This window comes from Onychostruthus taczanowskii, unplaced genomic scaffold (genome assembly GCF_017590055.1).
Source record: "Onychostruthus taczanowskii isolate IOZ18803 unplaced genomic scaffold, ASM1759005v1 scaffold3, whole genome shotgun sequence".
In the NCBI taxonomy this organism is placed as follows: domain Eukaryota; kingdom Metazoa; phylum Chordata; class Aves; order Passeriformes; family Passeridae; genus Onychostruthus; species Onychostruthus taczanowskii.
This window is the reverse complement of record NW_024500349.1, coordinates 5714355-5734008: the sequence shown is the minus strand read 5'-3', so window position 1 is coordinate 5734008 and position 19654 is coordinate 5714355. Positions and strand designations below refer to the sequence as shown.

The window sequence follows — 19654 nt, the reverse complement described above, 5'->3', positions numbered from 1 at the left end:
ACCTTGCAATTTTAAGTTCGACTTCTAGAAGTTGGTGAGTGTTCTGAAACTCTGTGGACAACTGGTCAGGAACTTTTCCACTGAGTGCATTTGTATTGAAACATTTCAGTTGGAGCCTGCAAATTTGTGGGAATTTTTAATACTGATAAATTTTTCTAATTGGATTGGTTTTTTGAGTTTGCTGAGTGTTTCAATAAGATGTCGTGGATGATGAGGTAAAGCCAAGTGTAACTTTATTTATAAAGAAGAAGAAAAGGAATTTCAAAAGTTTGAAATTTGTGCAATGGGGAAGGTCTTCCCTCAGCTCTCATTGATATATATGTATGTGCCTTTGCTGCCCTCACTCTTTTGAGTTGAGGGGGAGTCAGTATCTCGTGGAATATCTTTCTAAACTAGAATAGTCAAAAAAACCCTTAGCCAGAATGGTGTCTGATGTATTGTCTATATGCCTTAAGTGTCATTGAAAGTAATTGGCCACTTGTGGTTACACTAGAATATGTCATAGTAGTTTGTGGTCATGTTTATCAAAATCACACGGAAGGAGGCTCCTGGGTAGTTAAAATCAAGTCTCTGTATGTAGTGGTGGGAAATGACACGAGGGAAGGTGACTCTTATCCCTCTGCTGATATGGAGGTAGTTGTGGTGGTAGTTCTGTCTGATTTACCATCTTTGTTCTGTTTTTCAAAAGCCTTTGGGAAGGAAGGTTGCCAACATGTTTCTCAATGTAATCACCTCATTTACAGCTCTGCATTAAGAGAAGGTTTATAATTACATCTCATTAAAGTCACTTTCTGAGGCCAAAAATAAGTCCCTGCTGTATCTGTTCCAGATGTTCTTGTTTTTATATTTCTCTGAAGCATGAGATCTAGGAAAGAGACCCCTGGAGTGGGTGGAACAGCACTCCTGGTAGTACTAGAGAATCCCTCTGCTGCTGTGCCTGTCTCGTGTCTGTTTTATAAGTTGCACTGACCCATCAGTTTTGAGAGTGGGAGAAAAATCTCCCTCTTTTCTCTTTGGTTTTCAGGTATTTCTAGCAACGTTCACGTGATGGAAATAATCTGGCTATGCCTTCTCTAGTCCTTTCTAATTCAGGGACCTCAAACACAGATAGTTCATCAGTGATTGTTGCTATACCAGTATGTCTTTTGAAAAGCTTTGGTGGAGTATACAACAAAATGTAATGCATGAGAGATAAGCAGGTAATTCTGTGTGCCCTTCTGACACTGATTTCCTGGGCACTTAGTGAATGATTGCTGGGTTCTGTGAGACTGCCAACACCATGCTTTCTCTTTGGAGTGTGTTTGTGGTGGCTGAAGTTTTGAAAGGAAGTTGAGTATTTTAAAGGACAGAGGAAATGAAAATCGTATCTAACTTCTCTAGATGTAGTTGTTCCGGACATTTTGATATGGTATTGACAAGAGAAGCAATACATTTCAAAACAGTGCAAATATCAATTGCAGTAGAGCTTTCTCACTTTGTGGAAATTACTTTTTGCCAGTCATAATATATGGTACAATATATCCAGAAAAAGTACATGTATGAAATGAAAAGATTTTTTTTAAAGCTTACAGAAATAAAAGAGGTGGGGAATCTTGAATCAGATGAAAATTGAAGACTGTAATTTCTTAAGCCAGCTTCTTTCATTGTAACTTGTAATGAATCTTGTCAGAAAATCAATACATCATTTTTTTACTGTGACAAAATTTAATTATGTTCCAGGTCTAAGGTAGGAATGTTAGCTTTTCTGTAGTCAGCACCTTCAATAATTATAAATAACAATCCAGCTAACACTACAGTAGCCGTATGCCCACATTTGTATTAAAAAACTGAAATGCACACTCACACACACACTCACACACACACGGCCTTCAATGCACACGAACACCAACTGGATTTTTTTTGGCAGGGGGGAGGAGTTCTGTACCCTAGTGCCAGTTATTTAGACAGGAATATTTATTTTTCCAAATAAAACACTTCAATACCGCTCTGAATTTTACCCCATTTATTCATTTTGGCTCAGTTATATGAAACTGAAATATTACCAGGTGCTATATAAGAGGAAAAGGATGAGGATTCCTCAGTGCTGTGTGTATTACATCGTTAAACTTTGTGTTAGGGAATTTGCAGGATTAAAGATTAAACCAGTTAAAGATGATGTATTTACAAAACAGATTCCATGTGTATTTAATCTGTAACAGTGTTTAGGTGTTCTGATCCTGTAGCCCCTTTTTTAAAATGAGTGCTGCTCAGGCAAAACCAATTGTATTTTTTTCAGCCGAGACTGGAGTACTCAAGATTGAGCCACGCTGGGTCATTGTGTCTGTGCTGAAGGGAGAGTATTCTTTTATTCACTGTGGGATTAGAGAGGTTTGAAACATAACTTGTGCCATGCTTTAGGAATGGGTCCCAAGTGGAACAAAAGACCTTTATAATTGTCTTTACAGTTGTACAGATAAAACTAGAGAATAGTGTCTGTTAACAATTGATGCAGACCACATCCCTCTAATGCAGGGAATCTTCTGAAGTTCTTCCACAGGGCAAAGCCATCTGTTGTCTTGACTCACTCTCTTTCTGTTCAGAATGTTCAAACTGCCACAGTTAGACCAACAGAGCATGTTTCTGAAAGCCCATAATTATATTTAAATGATAGCATTGAAGAAACTACAGAGTAAACATGTTAAGCAATCAACCACAAAGCATGCAGAACAGCTATCTAGGTTTCAGTATGCAAGTTTACTTACGGTTTACTTGGATTTAATTTTTTTCTTTTCTTTCTTTCTTTCTTTCTTTCTTTCTTTCTTTCTTTCTTTCTTTCTTTCTTTCTTTTCTTTCTTTTCTTTCTTTCTTTTCTTTCTTTCTTCTTTTCTTTCTCTCTCTCTCTCTCTCTTTCTCTCTTCCTTCCTTCAGTGTAAAATCCACAAGCAACCAGAAGTTAAACCTGACTGAAGCACTTTGTTCCTAATGCTTTGACATGAAAACTGCAGGCTCACACTAGTGGTCCTCCTTTTAAGAAGGAGAGCTAATTTGAACCCCTGGGACCATTTGACCTTTAACACATTTTGCCCTAATGTAAAATTGGTTTAGGCACTATAGATGGGGGGTTTTTTGGTGGTCCTATGCTTGAATTCCTTGGCTTTGTGTAGTTGCCATGTATGGGACACTAGTGTGGCTAAACCCTTGAGCACCAAGGGCAGACCCATCCCCAGAAAGCACATTCAGAGGGTACTGCACTCCAGGGGTTAGCAGCATTTATAACAAGGCTCTCTGCTTTATCTATCCAAGAGACTGTTTGTTCATCAAGGGAAAGAAACCTAAGTAACCTCCCTGCACCTTTGCAATTGTCAATGCCATGAAATACAGTGAAAATGTTAATTTAAATTGTTATTGTTGTTGTTAAGGTATGGACACTATGTCGAAGGGACCGGCTCAGTTCTGCAGACAGCAGTAGATGTACAGGTAAGTGTGTAGTCTAACATTTTGGAATGACTTGTTTTAAAACTTGAGACTTGTTTCAAAGCTTGGGGTTTTTTCTGTCTTGTCATTTGTTATTCTGAATATTATAAGAAAATAATCCTTTAAATGTACATTTTATGGCAACTGAGTTTCCAGTTTGTGTTCCTAGACAGGAGTTTGTTTAGACCAAAATTATATCTGTGTCTATAAGAATATAAGTTGCTATTACTTTTATCTGTCATGTCATACAGAGGTTTCACAGAGGTATGTGAAAACCTTAAAAAAATACTAGTTCCATGGAGAACCTACAGTACAGTGTTATGAATCAAGGGCTGTTTTTTGTATGCATATAATTCAGTAAATATTGTCAGATGTTTAACATTTCTGAATTTCAAAATTATTATTTATTTGCAAAGAATATTTTGAAAAGTTCTACTATTGATAGAATAGTAGAATAGGTTCATGATCAAGTAGTGTTGGGCATTGGGGAAGGTAATAAATGTACTGGTTAATCAGCATTCAAAGATACTTTTCACAAAACCTGTGTTGTACACAAGCCCTTCCTCCTGCACTTCTGTTCTATTCACTGATATTATAGGGTGGTTCTAAGAATAAGAGGAATGCAGCTCTGGAATTCAGGATAATCTCAAAGCAAGAGTATTAAAACAGCTGCATCCACGCAGGTTAATTTGTATGAATGGTCTGTTATTGAGTTATACTGAGGCACTGTCCTTTGTCATTACCAAATATATGCTCTTTGATTGCCCCGTTAAGTATTGGTATAGCTTGGAACTGGAGGAAGAAATTATGAATTTCCTCATGGCAACATTGATTTCTTTCTTGCAGATCCATGAGTTGAGATGTTTGCTGCAAAACCAGAATGCAAATGACACTTTCAAGCAAAATATCCTATTGTCTTTGTCACTTTGATGATTAAGGAAATATTCCATTAAGATGTGTCTGTAAATTTTACATATTTGGGCTGCATCAGTCACATTTCTTGGTTTTGATATTCTTCATAGCTTGAATCTGTGTTTAAACACATTGACGAGTTGTCGGAAGAAGAGAAGCTTATGAAATTGTCAACACTAAAACTGAGGTACTTTACTCCAAGAGAAATAGCAAATCTTCATGGATTCCCTTTGGAATTTGGTATGTGCTGCAAAATACACACTTCTACATTATTCTTCAGAAATGCCAATGCATTTTTTTAATGGTACTAATCTAATCTTATCTTCATCTTTTTATTTTGCATTCTTTTCAAACCACTCAGTTATTTTGATTGATTGATTCTTGTTGTTTGGCTAACTTTGAATTTGTCTACATTTCCACTAGTTTTTTTTTCCATGTTTTGTAAGAGCCAGCTTCTGTGATGAGGTTTATCTTCCTAAGCTAAGAAGAAGGTTTTGTCTTGCAAAATGCTCTGTTAGTGAAGTGCAGTGAAGGAATACCTTTGTTTAAAGTTGAAACTATTTATTCAACAGCTAGTGTTACTCACAGCTGTGGTAAATCAACATATCCTGCTAGCTTAGGAAGTCTGTGGTTCTCAGTGTTTGAGCTGCTTGCTTTCTCCCTTCCACACATTTACAGCTGCTGACAGGGAATTTCAGATGGTACAGATAGTTCTTTGTTGAGGAGTAACAAATCTATTAAGACATCTCTATTTTCTAGAAAGGGCAGCCCTTGGTCAGGTACTTAATTTTCTAGTTGGCTGTTTTTTTGAAGAAGGAGTCGAGGAACAAGACTCAGCAGTATCAGTACACTGGATGCACATCAAAAATAATTAAACATGAAGTAAAGTCATCAGAATTCTCCTTGTAAAAAAGGGCAAATGTGAAAGTGTAGCTGTTACTATCTGCTAAGAAACTGTCCTGCTGACATCACATCAGATCAATTTATTGTCACTCAGCAACAAAAGCATCCATGGAATCATGGAAGGGTTTGTGTTTGAAGAGACCTTAAAGATCATCTATTTCCAACCCCCTTCCACTAGACCAGATTGCTCAAAAAATAAGACATCACTGACCTTGAGTAATTTGTTATATTTTGCTTTGACTACCTCAGTGACTTAGAGTTCTGAGAAATGTGACTTGTTTCTATGTATTTCTTTCTTTCACAGTTTTAGTTTGGTTGTTTTTTTTTTTTCATTTATTACTTGTTATATTCAAAATTGCTACATTTGGAGAACATTATCAAGGTTCCACTGTGAAACTAGAATTGCCAGCACTAAGTTTACATGTTTATGAGTATTTGCAAGTGTGTGCTGTGTTGTTACATACCAACGTGCAGTGTTTTTTCATAGCCTCTCTTCTTTAATGGATCTGTTCTATTTGCCTCTTAGCACAGCTCTGTTTCATATTCATGTAGGCTGATGTCAAGATATTTGAACTTAACACAGCTGGATTGGGCTTGTATAAGCTTATCATGCTGCTCAAGGTCTCTTTTGAGCACAAAATTGCCCATTTTCTCTTTTTTTAAATGCAGCTGGAGTTTTTCCACTGTTAAATCAGTCTCTGCAACATTACTGAGAGGTGCAATAGGGTTAATGTTGTATTTTACAAAGGGAGAACTGAGACAATGGAGAGATTTATGTTTGGAAGACTCCGTTACTTGGGGGTGAGCAGTTCACGAAACCTGACTTTTATAATTTCATAGTGCTTGGAGTGATACCGTGCTTTCTGTTCAGAGCTCATCTGCAGAGACACCTGTGAGGTTCAATATTTTTGCAAACCATAACTGAACTCTGAAGAGAAGTCAGGCTTCTGAATTTGAGGATCATCCAGATCATCACCATGTACAATGTGTTCATTTAGCAGACCTGTCTTTTGTCATTTGGGATTCTGCATCTCAGAGGAGAGTACCCTTTTGTCATAATTATGGCAGTTAGTATTATAACTGTTTTACAGTTCTTGCAGTTCCCTTCCTCTCTATACTGCTTTTCCAACTTTGATGACACATAAAGCAAGCCTCTCTCTCATTCAGTGGTTTTCTCTGGCATATACTCCTGAGTCATAGGCAGAACATGCATTTCCCCTACACTGAGTCACAACTCTGACATTTCTTTGTGTTTAAAACTTCTCCCACTTTTTGCTTAAAAAAGTGTTCCTGGACTCTAGACTGATAGAAATCTTTAATGAATTTAGGTGCTGTTATCTCAGTTTCCTTTGAGAATTTGCAAGCTCTGGATATTTTTTTGAAAGTGGATATATTTATGGCTGCAGCAAAGGGTGTTGCCCTGACAGCATTTCTCCCATGCCAAACTTGAAGTAATTATTGTGAAATATGGTATTTTCAGAGCAAAATGTGTTATAAGTTCTCTGCTACTGTGTTCTGTAGTGACAGCAACATTTAGGCTGAAATTTTCAAAACCAGGAAGCTTGGAATTGTACCCACTGTAAATATGTTATTGGTCCAAGAAACTGAAGAAACTGAGGAAACTATAAGCTGAAAACCGTGTGAACAGACTGTCAGCAGCTTTGTAACAGATGCTGTTACTAGTTCAGCTAAAGTATCATCAGGAGAAACGTGATTGTCTAAATGTTCTGCATTTTAAAAAGTTGATGGCCTTTTCTAACATGTGAGGTCCAGAGTTAAAGTCATTGTTCGTTCTTAACATGACCAGATTTATTTGTGCTTTTAACATCAAAATGTATAAATAGTAATTGCATTATAGTTCAATGAAATACTGCAGTCATTTGTCTTAGTCACTCTGGTGGGTCCCACAGCAATATCATTAAAAGTGAACAGAGCGTTCTTGCACCTGTGACCTGCTTTCATGAGAGTGATGTCAGGATGTGTTTTCCATTTTTCTTATTAGTGATGCATGCAAGCTTTTAGGAAACAAAAGCCAGCATGGTGAGGAATTATGTGCTGTTAAGACCTCAATGTCCTCAGGTACTGTATGTGACATAAATGCTACAGTGAGAGCTGTGCAGCAAGTGCCAGCATCCTGGAAGTTGTTGAATCTGACCTTCTGATGTAGGTCAGTCTGGGGCCAAGAAGATAGAAAGTGCAAAACAATGTTAACAGTCAGAGGGAGGAGGCTTGGCATAAAGGAAATCACGAGTTCTGGAAATTAATTCTTGGCTTTTGGTTGCCAAAAGGTAGAAGGAGAAATTCTGACATTTTCAAGATTCAGATAGGCTTCTTGGGCTGTAAGTGCATGTGTGTGTGTGTGCATAAATACAGACTTATTTTCATGTATGCTTCTAAAATGCCTTTATTCTATACCTTATCCATCGATGGAATGTGAAAACTCCATCTAAGGAAGTGTGTGTGGGAGTGCAAGTGATTGTTCCAAAGACAGAAGAACGGTTGCCCAAATGTGAGTGCCAGGAAGCTGGGCAGAGTGGATGGAGCTGGCAGAAGATGTGTTTACCAAAGCAGTCCACATTTGAGGCATTAGTAACTGGCAGAGAAGGATGGAACAACTCCTCCCAGACACCACTTCCTCCTCAGAACCTCCTTTGGCTCAGTAACTGTCCAACCATCCAACCACATTCTCTCCTGAGCTCTCTCTGGAGCAGAATTTTTTCTGAAGAGCTGTGAAAATTTCAGATCATACATATCACTACTTGCACTCACAATGTGCTTGTGCATCTGAGCTAATTGGGGTGGTGATGACCTCTGAGTCAAAGTTAGGTGTTTCTTCTTAGAGAATGATGAAATAATTGAGTGGGGCCAGGTTTCAGCAGTTTACTGTATGACCCTAACAGTTAAGTCACCACTGCTGTTCATCTTTCACTCAGGATGAAGCAAATGTACTTTACCTCACAGTTGGAGTAAGGTAAGAGTGCAAACAGGGACAGACCAGACCAACTGGCTGCTTGAAACTGCTTCACTCTCAGGAGCTTGCTAGTCAGTACACAGCACAGCCCTTTCACAATACCTGGGCTGGTGTCATTTTTACTGGCTCTCCTTTCTGCCAGGCCGTGCACTTACTATGGGAAGGACATTTCTGATGCTGTCTGTATACCTGAGTGTGTTTAATGGGGTCAGCATTGAACTACATGGAAAATTGTTCAGCTGCTTGGTCACTCACTGAATAAGCGTTGCTCATCGTTTAATCTGTGTGGGTGATATGTTGCACTGAGAGACTTGGGATGTGCCTGAGCTGTTAGAGGGGATCATGTGGGAAGTACAATATAAAGCTTATGGAGAAGTGCAGTTTAGTCCATCTGCAGAAGTGTCACATTTTCTTTCTGCTGTGTTTGTGTTCTTCTGTGGATGTTATCTAGAGTAGCAGTTGTGCAGGGATTTAGTGCTGCTGCCCCTCCCTGAGACTGCTGGATGTTTTGGGCTCTCTGAAGGGAAGGTAGATCAGCAGTAGTTACACAATAGAGGAATGTTTTGAAGCTTCTTGTGAAACCTTAGAGATGGCAGTATTGATAACAGAAGAACTGATACAAATCCAATGAATTGGTTGTGAATTGGTTTTGTAACCTCGTGAATCGTGGGGGGAGCTGGAGGGAGGGTAAATCCTGCTGCAATCTGTGATAACTGCGCTAAGAAATATTCACTGAAAAAAAAAAATAGACTAAAAAGTAGGAACAAACCCAGACTAGTGATGTTGCACTATATGTTTTTGTTTTAGGTTTTCCTGAAAAGGTAACAGTCAAGCAATGCTATCGTCTTCTGGGAAACAGCCTCAACGTACATGTGGTGGCAAAATTGATCTCCATTCTACTTGAATAATTTAGAACCTGAAACTGGTGCATATGGACTGGTGACAGAAAATACTTCCATCTTTTAGGAGAAAGCTGATGGAACCTGGACAAGTACCAGAGCTTATCAAGATACTTGTCCAGACATATTGCTGAACAGTTTTGATATATTTTATTAACTTACATTCATGATGGATTTAAACTGTATAGGTGTTTTATTTAAACGGCAGTTTGCAGGACTTAATTGCTTTATTTAAATGTCATTTTTAGTTTGCAGAATGAAAAATAGTAGCACATGCAAATACTTCAATGAGAAAGGATAAGATTATTTTATATTACTTTATTTAATTTTTATCTTAAAACCATTTTCTCAGTACTGTGTGAAACTGTCAAAGCTGTTTCAATTAGCTGCAGAGATCAAGTTCTATGTGTAAAACATGTTCATCTTTAAACATAAGTGATCCATTCTGAGAAGACTTACTGTATATATGATCTGAAGTTTTGATGTGGTTTTTTAGCTCATGAAACTAATAAATTCAGTATTTTATATACAATTTTTAAGATGTAGTGTTGTTATTTATGGTTGTCTCGTCTTCTTTAAATACTTGTAGAATTCTAAAACCCAACTGTATTTGTCTGGAATGATTTGTTTAGTTGCAGCTGAATGAAAATATTTCAAGATTATCGCAGGCCTGACAATAACTTCCCTGTTTCTCTTCTCATATTATTCAGGATAAGATCATTGCTCCTTACCAAAGACCTACATGTAAAAGACATGAAAAAATTTTCAAGTTCCATGTTTAGGTTCCTGTGACATAAAAACTGGAGAAAAACTATATGGGCTTCTTCTGAAAATTCACAGATCTTGGTGGCAGTACTGGGGTTAGGAGTGTATGTTGAGGTGAAGCCACTGCGTGTGGCTGTCCCAAGTGCCACTGCTGCATAGTGCCTTGTAGAGCTGGACTCAGTGGGTTTGTAATCAAGCCTTGTGAGTTCGGTACCTCTGAAATAATAGAGAAAATGATGGGAAAACTGAGGGCCTTCTGAAAAAGCATGTGCTCCTGTTATCTTTCCTTGGGATTTTCCCATTGCTATCTTGATTAAAAACAGCTTGAATGAGGAAGAGACAAGATAATACTTAGTAAGCATCCTTAGGGAGATTGTGTGCCAGAAGACAGAAGGATTTTGTAGCTGTTCATAGTTCCTGTGCACCTAAGCACTGAGCTAAAGTTGCCACTCCTGAAAATGAATGAGTTTTCTTCCCCCTCTTCCCCCCACCCATGGGATGACACAGGAACAGTCTTGGTATGTTCCATCTGGGTTTGGTAGTGCAGTAGAAAGTGAAGACCACAGAGAGCAAAGCTGCTGTAGAGATACTGTAGCTATTTTCATCTGCTGTAGTCCTGAAAACAATTTAAAAATTAATTTATGTAGATAAATTCACACAGCTTTATCTTATGCTGGGTCCTGCATTTCTTCTTCAGTCTTGATTTGTATGTTGCTTGTGGACTGGTAAACCAGGAAAAGCTTGGGCTGACCTACTTCAGCCTGTCTGATTCTCCGGGAGCATATTGAGCACCTGGGATGTTCCAGCTGTAAAAGAGATATGGAAATGGTTTCTCCTGAAAGTGCTCTGGATAAAGCCCTAGAGAAGGATGAGGTTGGCCTCTGTTCTCACCTGGTCACTTGTAGTACTGAAATGGCAAAAAAGTAATTCTGTGCTGGCTACTAAACTGCAAAGAGCAGGTGTTATTTTGACAGTGAACCATGGTTACCTATACCCACAATGGTTATTGTGTAGATTTATCAGCCACATCAATAACTAATAGCTGTATGGTCTTGTTCTTGGGAGAAATGTGGTAGTTTGAAGATCTACTGCTATCTAATATGTTCCAAATATTGGTATGAAAACAAAGGATATCAATTTGATATATAAATTGGAATTTCCTTCTGCTAGTTCATGTAGTCTGTTCATTCTGCTTCACTGTAGTAATATTTGGAAAATATTACTATTAACAATCTTCAATTCCTTTATGTGTAGAACATAAATTAATGTTTTATATGCCTCTTGTAAGTTAGCAGTGTTGAAGTGTAAGTTGAAATGTACCTAGCTTCACCTAAAACTGATGCAGTAATACAGAGTCTGTTACATATGGATAGTGAATTTTAATTCAATGTGATTATGAAGACTGAATCTGTTTGCTAATTTGAGCTGTTTCTGAAGGAAAAAAATTTCAATAATTCAGAGTTGTAAATACATATTTGTGTATTTTAGCCCTGCTGTAATACCGGTGCAGCTAAATTGAGTGACTGCTGCTTATCCCCTTGGTTTGTTATTAATAGACTGGTTTACTGAGTTCTGTTGGGTTGTACCTGCTTGACCTCACTTGATGATCATGTTGCTTCCTTTTCCAAGCAGTCTTCTAATCCTAGGTACTTTGCAGTGTACATCATTGCTGTACTTTGCAACTTCAGCTTAAGCATTTTCACAGCAACGAAATGTGATTGCAAAAGCAACTGAAAGGTGAAGTAAAATCTGGAAAACAGCTTTGGAAAGGGAGGGAGATTCCCAGAATCTGATTTTTTATTTTGTGCCTCATTCATTTGCACATGTCAATTACATTTCATTATCTGAGTTCCCTTAAATTTGAACATTTCCACTGAGAAAAAGACTGTTCTATTTGGTGATATGTTTATGTAGTCATTGTTGAAGCTTGCAGATTGATGTACAAAAATCTTCCCTATACCAGCTAGTTTTTATCTGAGTTAGTCTGGGGTTTCCCTATACTCATGAAGAAACCTGTCTAGTGGCAAAATTACTAAAATACCATTTTTTTTTAAACACAGTGAGTTTGTAGTTTTTGATGCTTAAAGTGGAAGTGCATCCTTCCATGCAGTAAATGTAAGGCTCCTGCCCAGAGCATCTCACTTTTGACTGATGGGAGAATTATAAGGATTTTCAGGAATCTCTGTATTACAGTCTGGGAAAACGTTGATTGGTGAAAGCTATTTCTTAAACAAGGGAAAGCCCATTTTGGTTTTGTCAGAGACATTTCAATAGAAATCTGAACAGGCCCAGTGCTTCAGTGACTGTACAATTTGTTTTAGCACTTGTCACACATTTCTAAAAATAAGTGGAAAATTTAAAAAATATTTGTTGCATCTCAAAAATGAATTATTCACTTCTCAGCTCATTCTTTGGCTCCTCTTCTTCCTGTTCATATTAAAGTTTAACACTTGGATTCTTGTATAAATACTGAATTATATTTCTTTTCCTTAGCAGTTTAATATATTTTGTCTTCTATGTGTTTACAACCACTTAAGTGTTCTATTTTTTCTGTGAGTTATTTAAAGAATATGACATATTAGTAAGGATTTAGAGGAGATTGAGTAATAATTGTTTCAGAGCACGAGCATTTCTGAGCAGTCTTGTGTAAATATTGTATAAAATTGAACTGATCAAAGAAATACCCAAGGAAAAATGATGTGAAACCATGAGAAAGTAGACATAGAGCCTAAAATTAATTCCAGTAGGCATTTTTCCTTTGCCTGTGCAAATACGAGTATTATACTGTTACAACCTCATTAGGGGAAGTTTATGAAATACAATAGTGATAGTGTGTCAATTTAAATGTTATTGCGAAGAGCAGGACAAGATTTGTGTTGTTTTTGTCTTTAGTAGATTGTAAAATTTGGGCAATTTATATAGCCATTAAAGAAAATAAATAGGGGCCCAAGAGGGCCAGGCAGCCATCTGTGAAGGCAAGACAACTGGGTTGTTCTCTTTGACTTTCCTCCACCTGCTCCTGTTGACAGTGGGAGGAGGCTGCATGAGGAACCTTCTCAGGTAAGAGCTCTGGTGAAACAAGAAGCAGAGGTGGAAGGGTTTGAATCAGCTGGAACACAACACTTTGATTAGTTCAAATATTTGCCCATATATATTTTAAAAAATAAATGAATCTCATTCTGTTTATAAATAATACACTTAAAATGGGATTCTTCTCAGAATTAATATTTTTATAGGCATTTTCACTGTATATTGACCACAATTAACATATGGCATTACTCATTCTTTGCACATGTGTTACAAGGTGAAGTTTGTGGAGAAGGAGAAGATTCGACAAGTTCATGTAAGAAAAATCCTCTGAGGATACTGAGTAAGTAGATTTCGGACTGAAGAAGTTCCCGAGCTGCAAATAACTGGAGGTCAAGAGAGTACCTGGGGGAGGTACTGTATATGCTCACCCCTTTGTGTACCCTTCATTTCCTATCTGCTTTTGGCCACCAGTGGAGGATGACCTGGATGATCCACTGACCTGGAGAGATCTTTTCTGATGCAGGATGATGACTCTTACTGCTTATTTTGCATGGTGACAGAATGCCAGTACTTGTAAGCACAGCCTCAGAACACAGAAAATGCTTTTACAGACATAGCTTGGACTGAGCTGCCTGGTGAAAGCCAGCAGTATAGAACAGAATGAATCTTAGGGGGATTGTGCAGCCAGGTCCATTGATGGCTTTAGGGTTATTAGTGAAGAAGGGTGCTATGCAAATGGAAGTCCCTAAAACTAACTCCAGTGTATGTTAAAGCAATTGGAATGTGTTAAAAGGACTGAAATAATCAATAGAAAAGAATAAAGCAAATACAAACAACTGGAAGCTTTTCAATAACCTAATTGCAAAAAAGAATGAAATGGAGAATAGGAAGCATCAAAGTGGTTTATAGAAACAACAGTGTTCAGGAAGAAAAACCAGAAAGACAGAAGAACTAAAATAAAAGTCTCATAAGGAAAGCAAAAAACTAATGTGTTAAATCTTACTTGTGATAAAGGAATCCAGGGAGAATTTGGACAGTAGATCAATTTCAGCTTAAGTAGTTAACTAAATCAAGACTCTTATCTTTGTCACTTGCTATTAAAAACTGGAAAACTCAATTTCCTGGCCAGGTAGTTTAACTTCATTAGCAGTTAATTTATGAAGTTCATCAACTGTGTTGAGGAAGCAGAATCTTAAACAGTGGCAGAGGGCAGATTGCTGAAAAGAAATCCTTAAGAGGGGTGTGAGAAATGGAGGCTTGCAGCAGCTGCAGCCCCTGGGGAAGGTGCTGTAGCCATAAAACTCTCAAGACACTCATGAAGAGAGGGAAACATTGATGATAGGTGTTTATAGGTAAGGAACAGCAAGGGGAATGTTACTTTTCAGAGTCACCCATGTTTGATGTAAACCCCATGTTTGCTGATCCATTGCCCAGGGCCTGCTACCAACTTTGTGCTTGGTTGTCTGAGAGCTGTAGGGACACATGGGAAATGCTGAGTTCAATATGGAGCTGGGTTTACACCATGAATTTGCACAGTTATGTGGAGGAAACAGGATGACTTCTTATGTTGTGTGTCACTTTTGAACTCTAGAGTGTGAGTATTATTAGATGGAGGAAAGATGAAGGAGGATCCAGGGAACTGAAGACAGAAGTACTGGGAGATGTGAGGACAGCTGAAGAAAGACTCCTGTAAATGTGCTCTACTTGTAATTTAATGAGCAATTGACTGGATTTATAATTATTTGCAAATATTTAAGTGATAACATTGAATAGCAGGGATTTTCTTCTTTTTTGCATCTGTAGGGAGGAAAAAAAAAATGATTGGTTTTTAGTCTTCCATTAAAAAATTGAATTTTTGAATTCACAGGTTGAATTCACACCCGTGGCTGCTCTTCCTTCATTTAAACAGGTAACATTGTCAAAAACTCTCATCATGTCCATGAATTTGAGTTACTTCCTAGGAGTAATTAATGTGTATTGAATTTTTGGCCATGATTTGAATCAACTCTTGTCTTCTACACCAACATCTTTGCATTGCAGGCACGTACTGCTGGAGAAATAGAGGAATACCACCATTTCATTTCACACAGCTACACAAGATGGTGATAAATTGTAGTCCCTGCTAGTACAGGATGAACTTCAACCAGAATTAGAGACAAACACTCCATCGCTCTTGCCAAATCTGCACACAACCTATGCTCTTTAGAGCTGTTTTCTGAGCCTTCATCTTAGGGAGGTAATGAATGACCTGTCCCAGGAGGAGAGGTTCATGCCAGCTCTTCTTGTTAGAAAGAACAGCCCCATTCTTGTGCCAGAATTTTGTATGTTTTCCATTATGTTCCTCCAAAAATGATGTCTCAATTCAATATATTACAGTAAAATTAGAAGGTGTGGATCTACTTCTGTCCTCAAGAAGGTTTATAGATTTCTCAATTTGGCCAGCCTGAGGTGCATTCACTAGGAATAAAGACTAAATTAACTAAAATCTGGAAGGTCTAATGAAATGGAAAATAGTGTGTCATGCAAATAGGTGGGTGTCCAACCCTCTCTTTCCATCTTATAATCAGTGCATAGTCAAAATCAGCTGGTCCTCAGGCCAACCATTTTCTAAGCTATAAAGCCTGCAGGAAGAGAAGGTGAATTTCTTCTTGTTCCTTGCATTACCAGCCTTGTCTTCATCCTTAATGGTTTATTGCTCACTGATTATTGGTTTATTGGAGTTAGTTAGTTGGAAAGAGAAGCCTGAATCAAAGGCTGACAGGCAGCAGACAGGGGCAGTGCATGCTCAACATGCAAAAGAAATGAAGAGAGGAAAGGAAGGATTTTGTGAGCCACAGCTGAAGGCCAGGATGGAAACTGTCAGCATACAATGGACTTTGGGAAAGCAAGTTCCTGGAGTACACAGATATTCAGCCAGCCTGCTACAGAGTGTGGCTGAAGTTGGCCCAGAGTTTATTCAAATTGACATCCAACTGACAGTAAACTGTTCAAACAAAAAGAAAATCAAAACAAAAAGAGAAAAAAATCCTCACCAGACAGACTTCAAAATTGACAGGAAGAATGTTAATGAGCACCAGTTTAATGGACAGTGCCAGGATACCCAGAGGCAGAAGGTGTCCGGTCGACTAGACAGAAATATTGATAATTTGTCTATACTGTCCTGTTCCTGAACAGATGTTTCAGAGCAAAAAGCATAATAGTAAATATAAAAAAGGTGGAGGGGCAGATTCTCAGTTGATATAAAAAAACAGAGCTCATGTGGATTGAATGGAGCAGTCATATTTCCTACAACACAATTCTGTATTTTTATGGAAATATTGTCCCTCGTGTTGGTAAAGGACATCACATGGAAAACTTTCCTTATGTTTCTCTGTTCAGGCAGGAACAGCTGATAGACTCCCTGCTGCAGAGCAGATGAACATACACAGAGCTGTCCTTCTTCCTCACCAGTAGGTACATGGGATGGGCTGTCTCCCGTGGGCTCAGGAGGAGCTTCACCGCCGCCCTTCCAGATCCCTCAGCAGCAGCAGTGACTGCTGGGTTTCCTGCATCACAGCCAGTGGGAGCACAAGAGGCATGGTCAGCAGGCTGGTGCTGTTCTGAATTCCAAGGTAAGTTCATGAAAACACAGATAATAAAATATAATACAAATCTAGTTTTTGGGAAAATGGTGGGATACAGCTGATACAGCCCAAGACACTAAGGTATTCACAGTGAAGATCCCATGATCTGTGGCAACTCCACAAACACTAGCTGCCCTGACTTCACATCCATGTCCTCAGTGTGCATCTGTCTCTTTTTGAGATTACATTAGTATTTTTTGTCACCACATTCAATTTCTACCAGGTTGTTTTGAGCTCATAATGCTTCCATCTGTGAAAGCTGTAGACTTCATTCAATCCCCCAGCTCCAGGGAAGGCTCCACATATCTGTGGGACATCTGTAGGTGACAAGTGTGAACTGGAACAGAAAGAAAGACTGGGTAGGGTTAGGAAGTGCAGGAGCTCCAGGAAGGTCTGGTGCTTAATGATCTCTCAAAGGGATGCTGGTGTTACCTACAAGCTAGAGCAGCTACAACTGTTGCTACTCTTCTCAGTAAAGTTTTGACTTGTGAGCAACCTGATGTCCACTAAGGAAAATGGTGGTGGACCTGGATATCAGGAAGCTCCTAGCATGAGGAAAGAAAACACACACAGAGCTCCTCTAAGCAGGAAGAAAAAAGCACAGCAAAGTCTTGTGCAAAGGAAATATGGAGACTCTGGCAAAAGCAAATGGGAGATGGGATATGGAACCTCTCATGGCTTTCAGCAGCAACAGCCTGAGCCCCAGCATCGGGGACTGAATCACCCTTGATTCAGAGCAACCGTATTTGGTTAAAATTGTACTTTGCTGTTGTAATCCATGGCATGCTGTTCAGTACTGCTGAATTGTTCGTGTCATCTGCCCAGTAAATTACTGACTGGAAGCTTCTCTTTCAATACAAATATTCCTTGCCAGCCACTGTGGGTTTTACGTCTGGGCTAGGGGATTTTTTTGGTAACAATTTAGGTCCTTTAGTGTTGCCAAATAATCTCTCCTTCGCTCCTGTGATGCAGCACGTGGGAGAGCACTTTCTGCAGATTACAAGGTGCTCAGGGACACAGGGGTACTCAGCTGTACAAAGGGCAAAGACATAGTGATAAAGTACAGGCAGATTCCATTTAATGATCTCTCAAAGCTGCTGAAACCAAAAGACAAAAGGAGAAAAATGCATTTAATGTCTAGGGGATTTGCATGCTGTCAATCTTTAATTAAGGTATCCAAGATAAAGTTCACCCTTGCAAGACAAGGCAGCAGAATGGGCACCTTGTGAACAAGGAGCTGTGTGAGAGCAAAGGGCACCTGGGCTCACAACAGCCCAGTCCAGCAGTGAGGTTTCACTTCAAGCAAGGACAGCTGGAGGAGAGCAATGCTTTGGGCTCCTCCTGCTCCTCTGCTCGTGGTTGTGCTGTTATTACTTACTGGATTGAGCTGTGACCCAAACCACCATGAAAAAAAGAGGCAGAAAAGAGCCACTTATGACGAGCAGTAAGTACCATTGCTTGCAAATGCATTTATTGGTATGATGGCCCATAAGTGCTGGTAATGGGGATGGAATGGCTTTACAACAGCTCTATTTTACTTACTCTTTGGCAGATATGTGTGACTAAATTATCTTTTTTTTTTTTCTTTTTCCAATACACAACAGGCCTCGTTTATCCTCCGAGCAGGGTAATTTAGTGTTCTATGCTGGCTCCAGCAAAAATATTGAATTTAGAACTGGACCACTGGGGAAAGTAAAAATTAATGAAGAAGACCTTTCAGGACTTTTTAGTCAGGTGATACAGTTATTTTCCCTTAATATATTTTAATTTTCTACATATTAATAGTTAAATTGTTTTCACAAGTGTTTGATGCATCCTGTATTTTATTTTATTTTATATTATCTATATCAGCAGTCTAATATGAAAGTAAGCCATTGCACACTTGTAAAGTAATCATGTCATCACTAAAGATAATGAAAATGTTAAATTGTGTATGTAGTAGAACTCTCTGTATTTAAGTGGACTTTATAATAGTAAAGTTATGCAAGGACTAAACTTTCCTAAGCTTTTGAAAAGTCAAAGTTTGTTTCACATTATCTCTGTTGTTTAACTTTAGGTTAGAGAGAGTAGCACAGAGATTCAAGAACTGAAAAAAGCCAGTGGTGCTTTGCAGAATGTATCCCAGCAGATTACTCTGCTGACCTCCAAGGTGAGCCATACCTTCATGTTATCCTCCTCCAGCATTCCCACATTTCCATTCCTCACACTAATATTAAACAATCTGATTAATTTTAATATTTCTGCACCCAGTTTAGGGAACTGGAGCAGAGTCCCTATTTAATATCAGCCTGGAGTCTGTGTTTAATTTTGAGATACTTATTCAGTAACTCTGTAGACAATGGAAATATTTCTGTAAATCCCCCCAAAATTTCCAGTCACTGTGATTCTTCTTTGTTCACTGTCAGCATCTGTATTGACAATGTCCTCTAATATTTGTGAATAAATTCTGGAAACGGACCATATATGTATTCATAGTTGTTACACAGACATCCATAGGGAAATGTTACACATACATTCCATAGGGAAATGGGCCAATGTCCTCTAATATTTGTGAATAAATTCTGGAAACGGACCATATATGTTTTCATAGTTGTTACACAGACATGCCATTCCATAGGGAAATGGGCTATAGGGGTTTGCAGTGGAAAGATAAGACCAATGCAATAGTTTTGTCACTTCCCTGCTCCTGAATTTTTTTTCCATGAAAAAGTTTTTAAATGATTGCCTGATATAATTGTCTTTTGTTACAGTGTTTCCACAAGTTCCTTATAGGAAAACATTTTTATAGTGTAAGAGACCTTCCTTTAGGGAAATTGGGCCAATATATATCCATCACATTCTCTGATTCAGTGTCAGCTTGCTGTTTGTGGTTACAACCCACTGAGATGTGGAGACCCTTTTCCTGGCTTTCAGTGCTCTGTCCCAGACCTCCATCCTTGTCACACATGTGAGGACTCAAGCAGTCCCACAGGAATATTCACATTCTCAGTTTCCAGCACCTGAATACATCTTTGCAAGACAGAGTCTTGCCTTGTGGATCCAAGCTGGGACATATTGAAGCTGTCATATTCTGAACAGCCAAACCCACCAAAATCTCA

The 19654-nt window shown here is 38.6% G+C and overlaps 2 protein-coding genes across 6 annotated transcripts in view; both read left to right on the top strand.

Annotated features, from left to right (window-relative positions):
* TRDMT1 (tRNA aspartic acid methyltransferase 1) overlaps window positions 1-9670 on the top strand; it is a 41327-nt gene extending 31657 nt beyond the window's left edge. For 4 of the 5 annotated variants that reach the window (XM_041408880.1, XM_041408881.1, XM_041408879.1 and 1 more), the window contains 3 exons: window positions 3399-3456; window positions 4476-4605; window positions 9047-9670. In XM_041408880.1, the coding sequence (XP_041264814.1) occupies window positions 3399-3456; window positions 4476-4605; window positions 9047-9147 (289 nt within the window). In that variant the 3' untranslated portion in view covers window positions 9148-9670. Of the gene's footprint in view, window positions 1-3398; window positions 3457-4299; window positions 4606-9046 lie in introns of those variants that run through there. The other variant, XM_041408878.1, reaches the window with a different exon arrangement.
* Window positions 9671-17881: 8211 nt separating this feature from the next.
* The window catches only part of CUBN (cubilin), a 143639-nt gene continuing 141866 nt past the window's right edge, over window positions 17882-19654 (top strand). Inside the window, exons 1-3 of the mRNA XM_041408539.1 lie at window positions 17882-18000; window positions 18161-18290; window positions 18613-18705. Coding sequence (XP_041264473.1) covers window positions 17882-18000; window positions 18161-18290; window positions 18613-18705 — 342 coding nt within the window. The remainder of the gene's footprint in view (window positions 18001-18160; window positions 18291-18612; window positions 18706-19654) is intronic.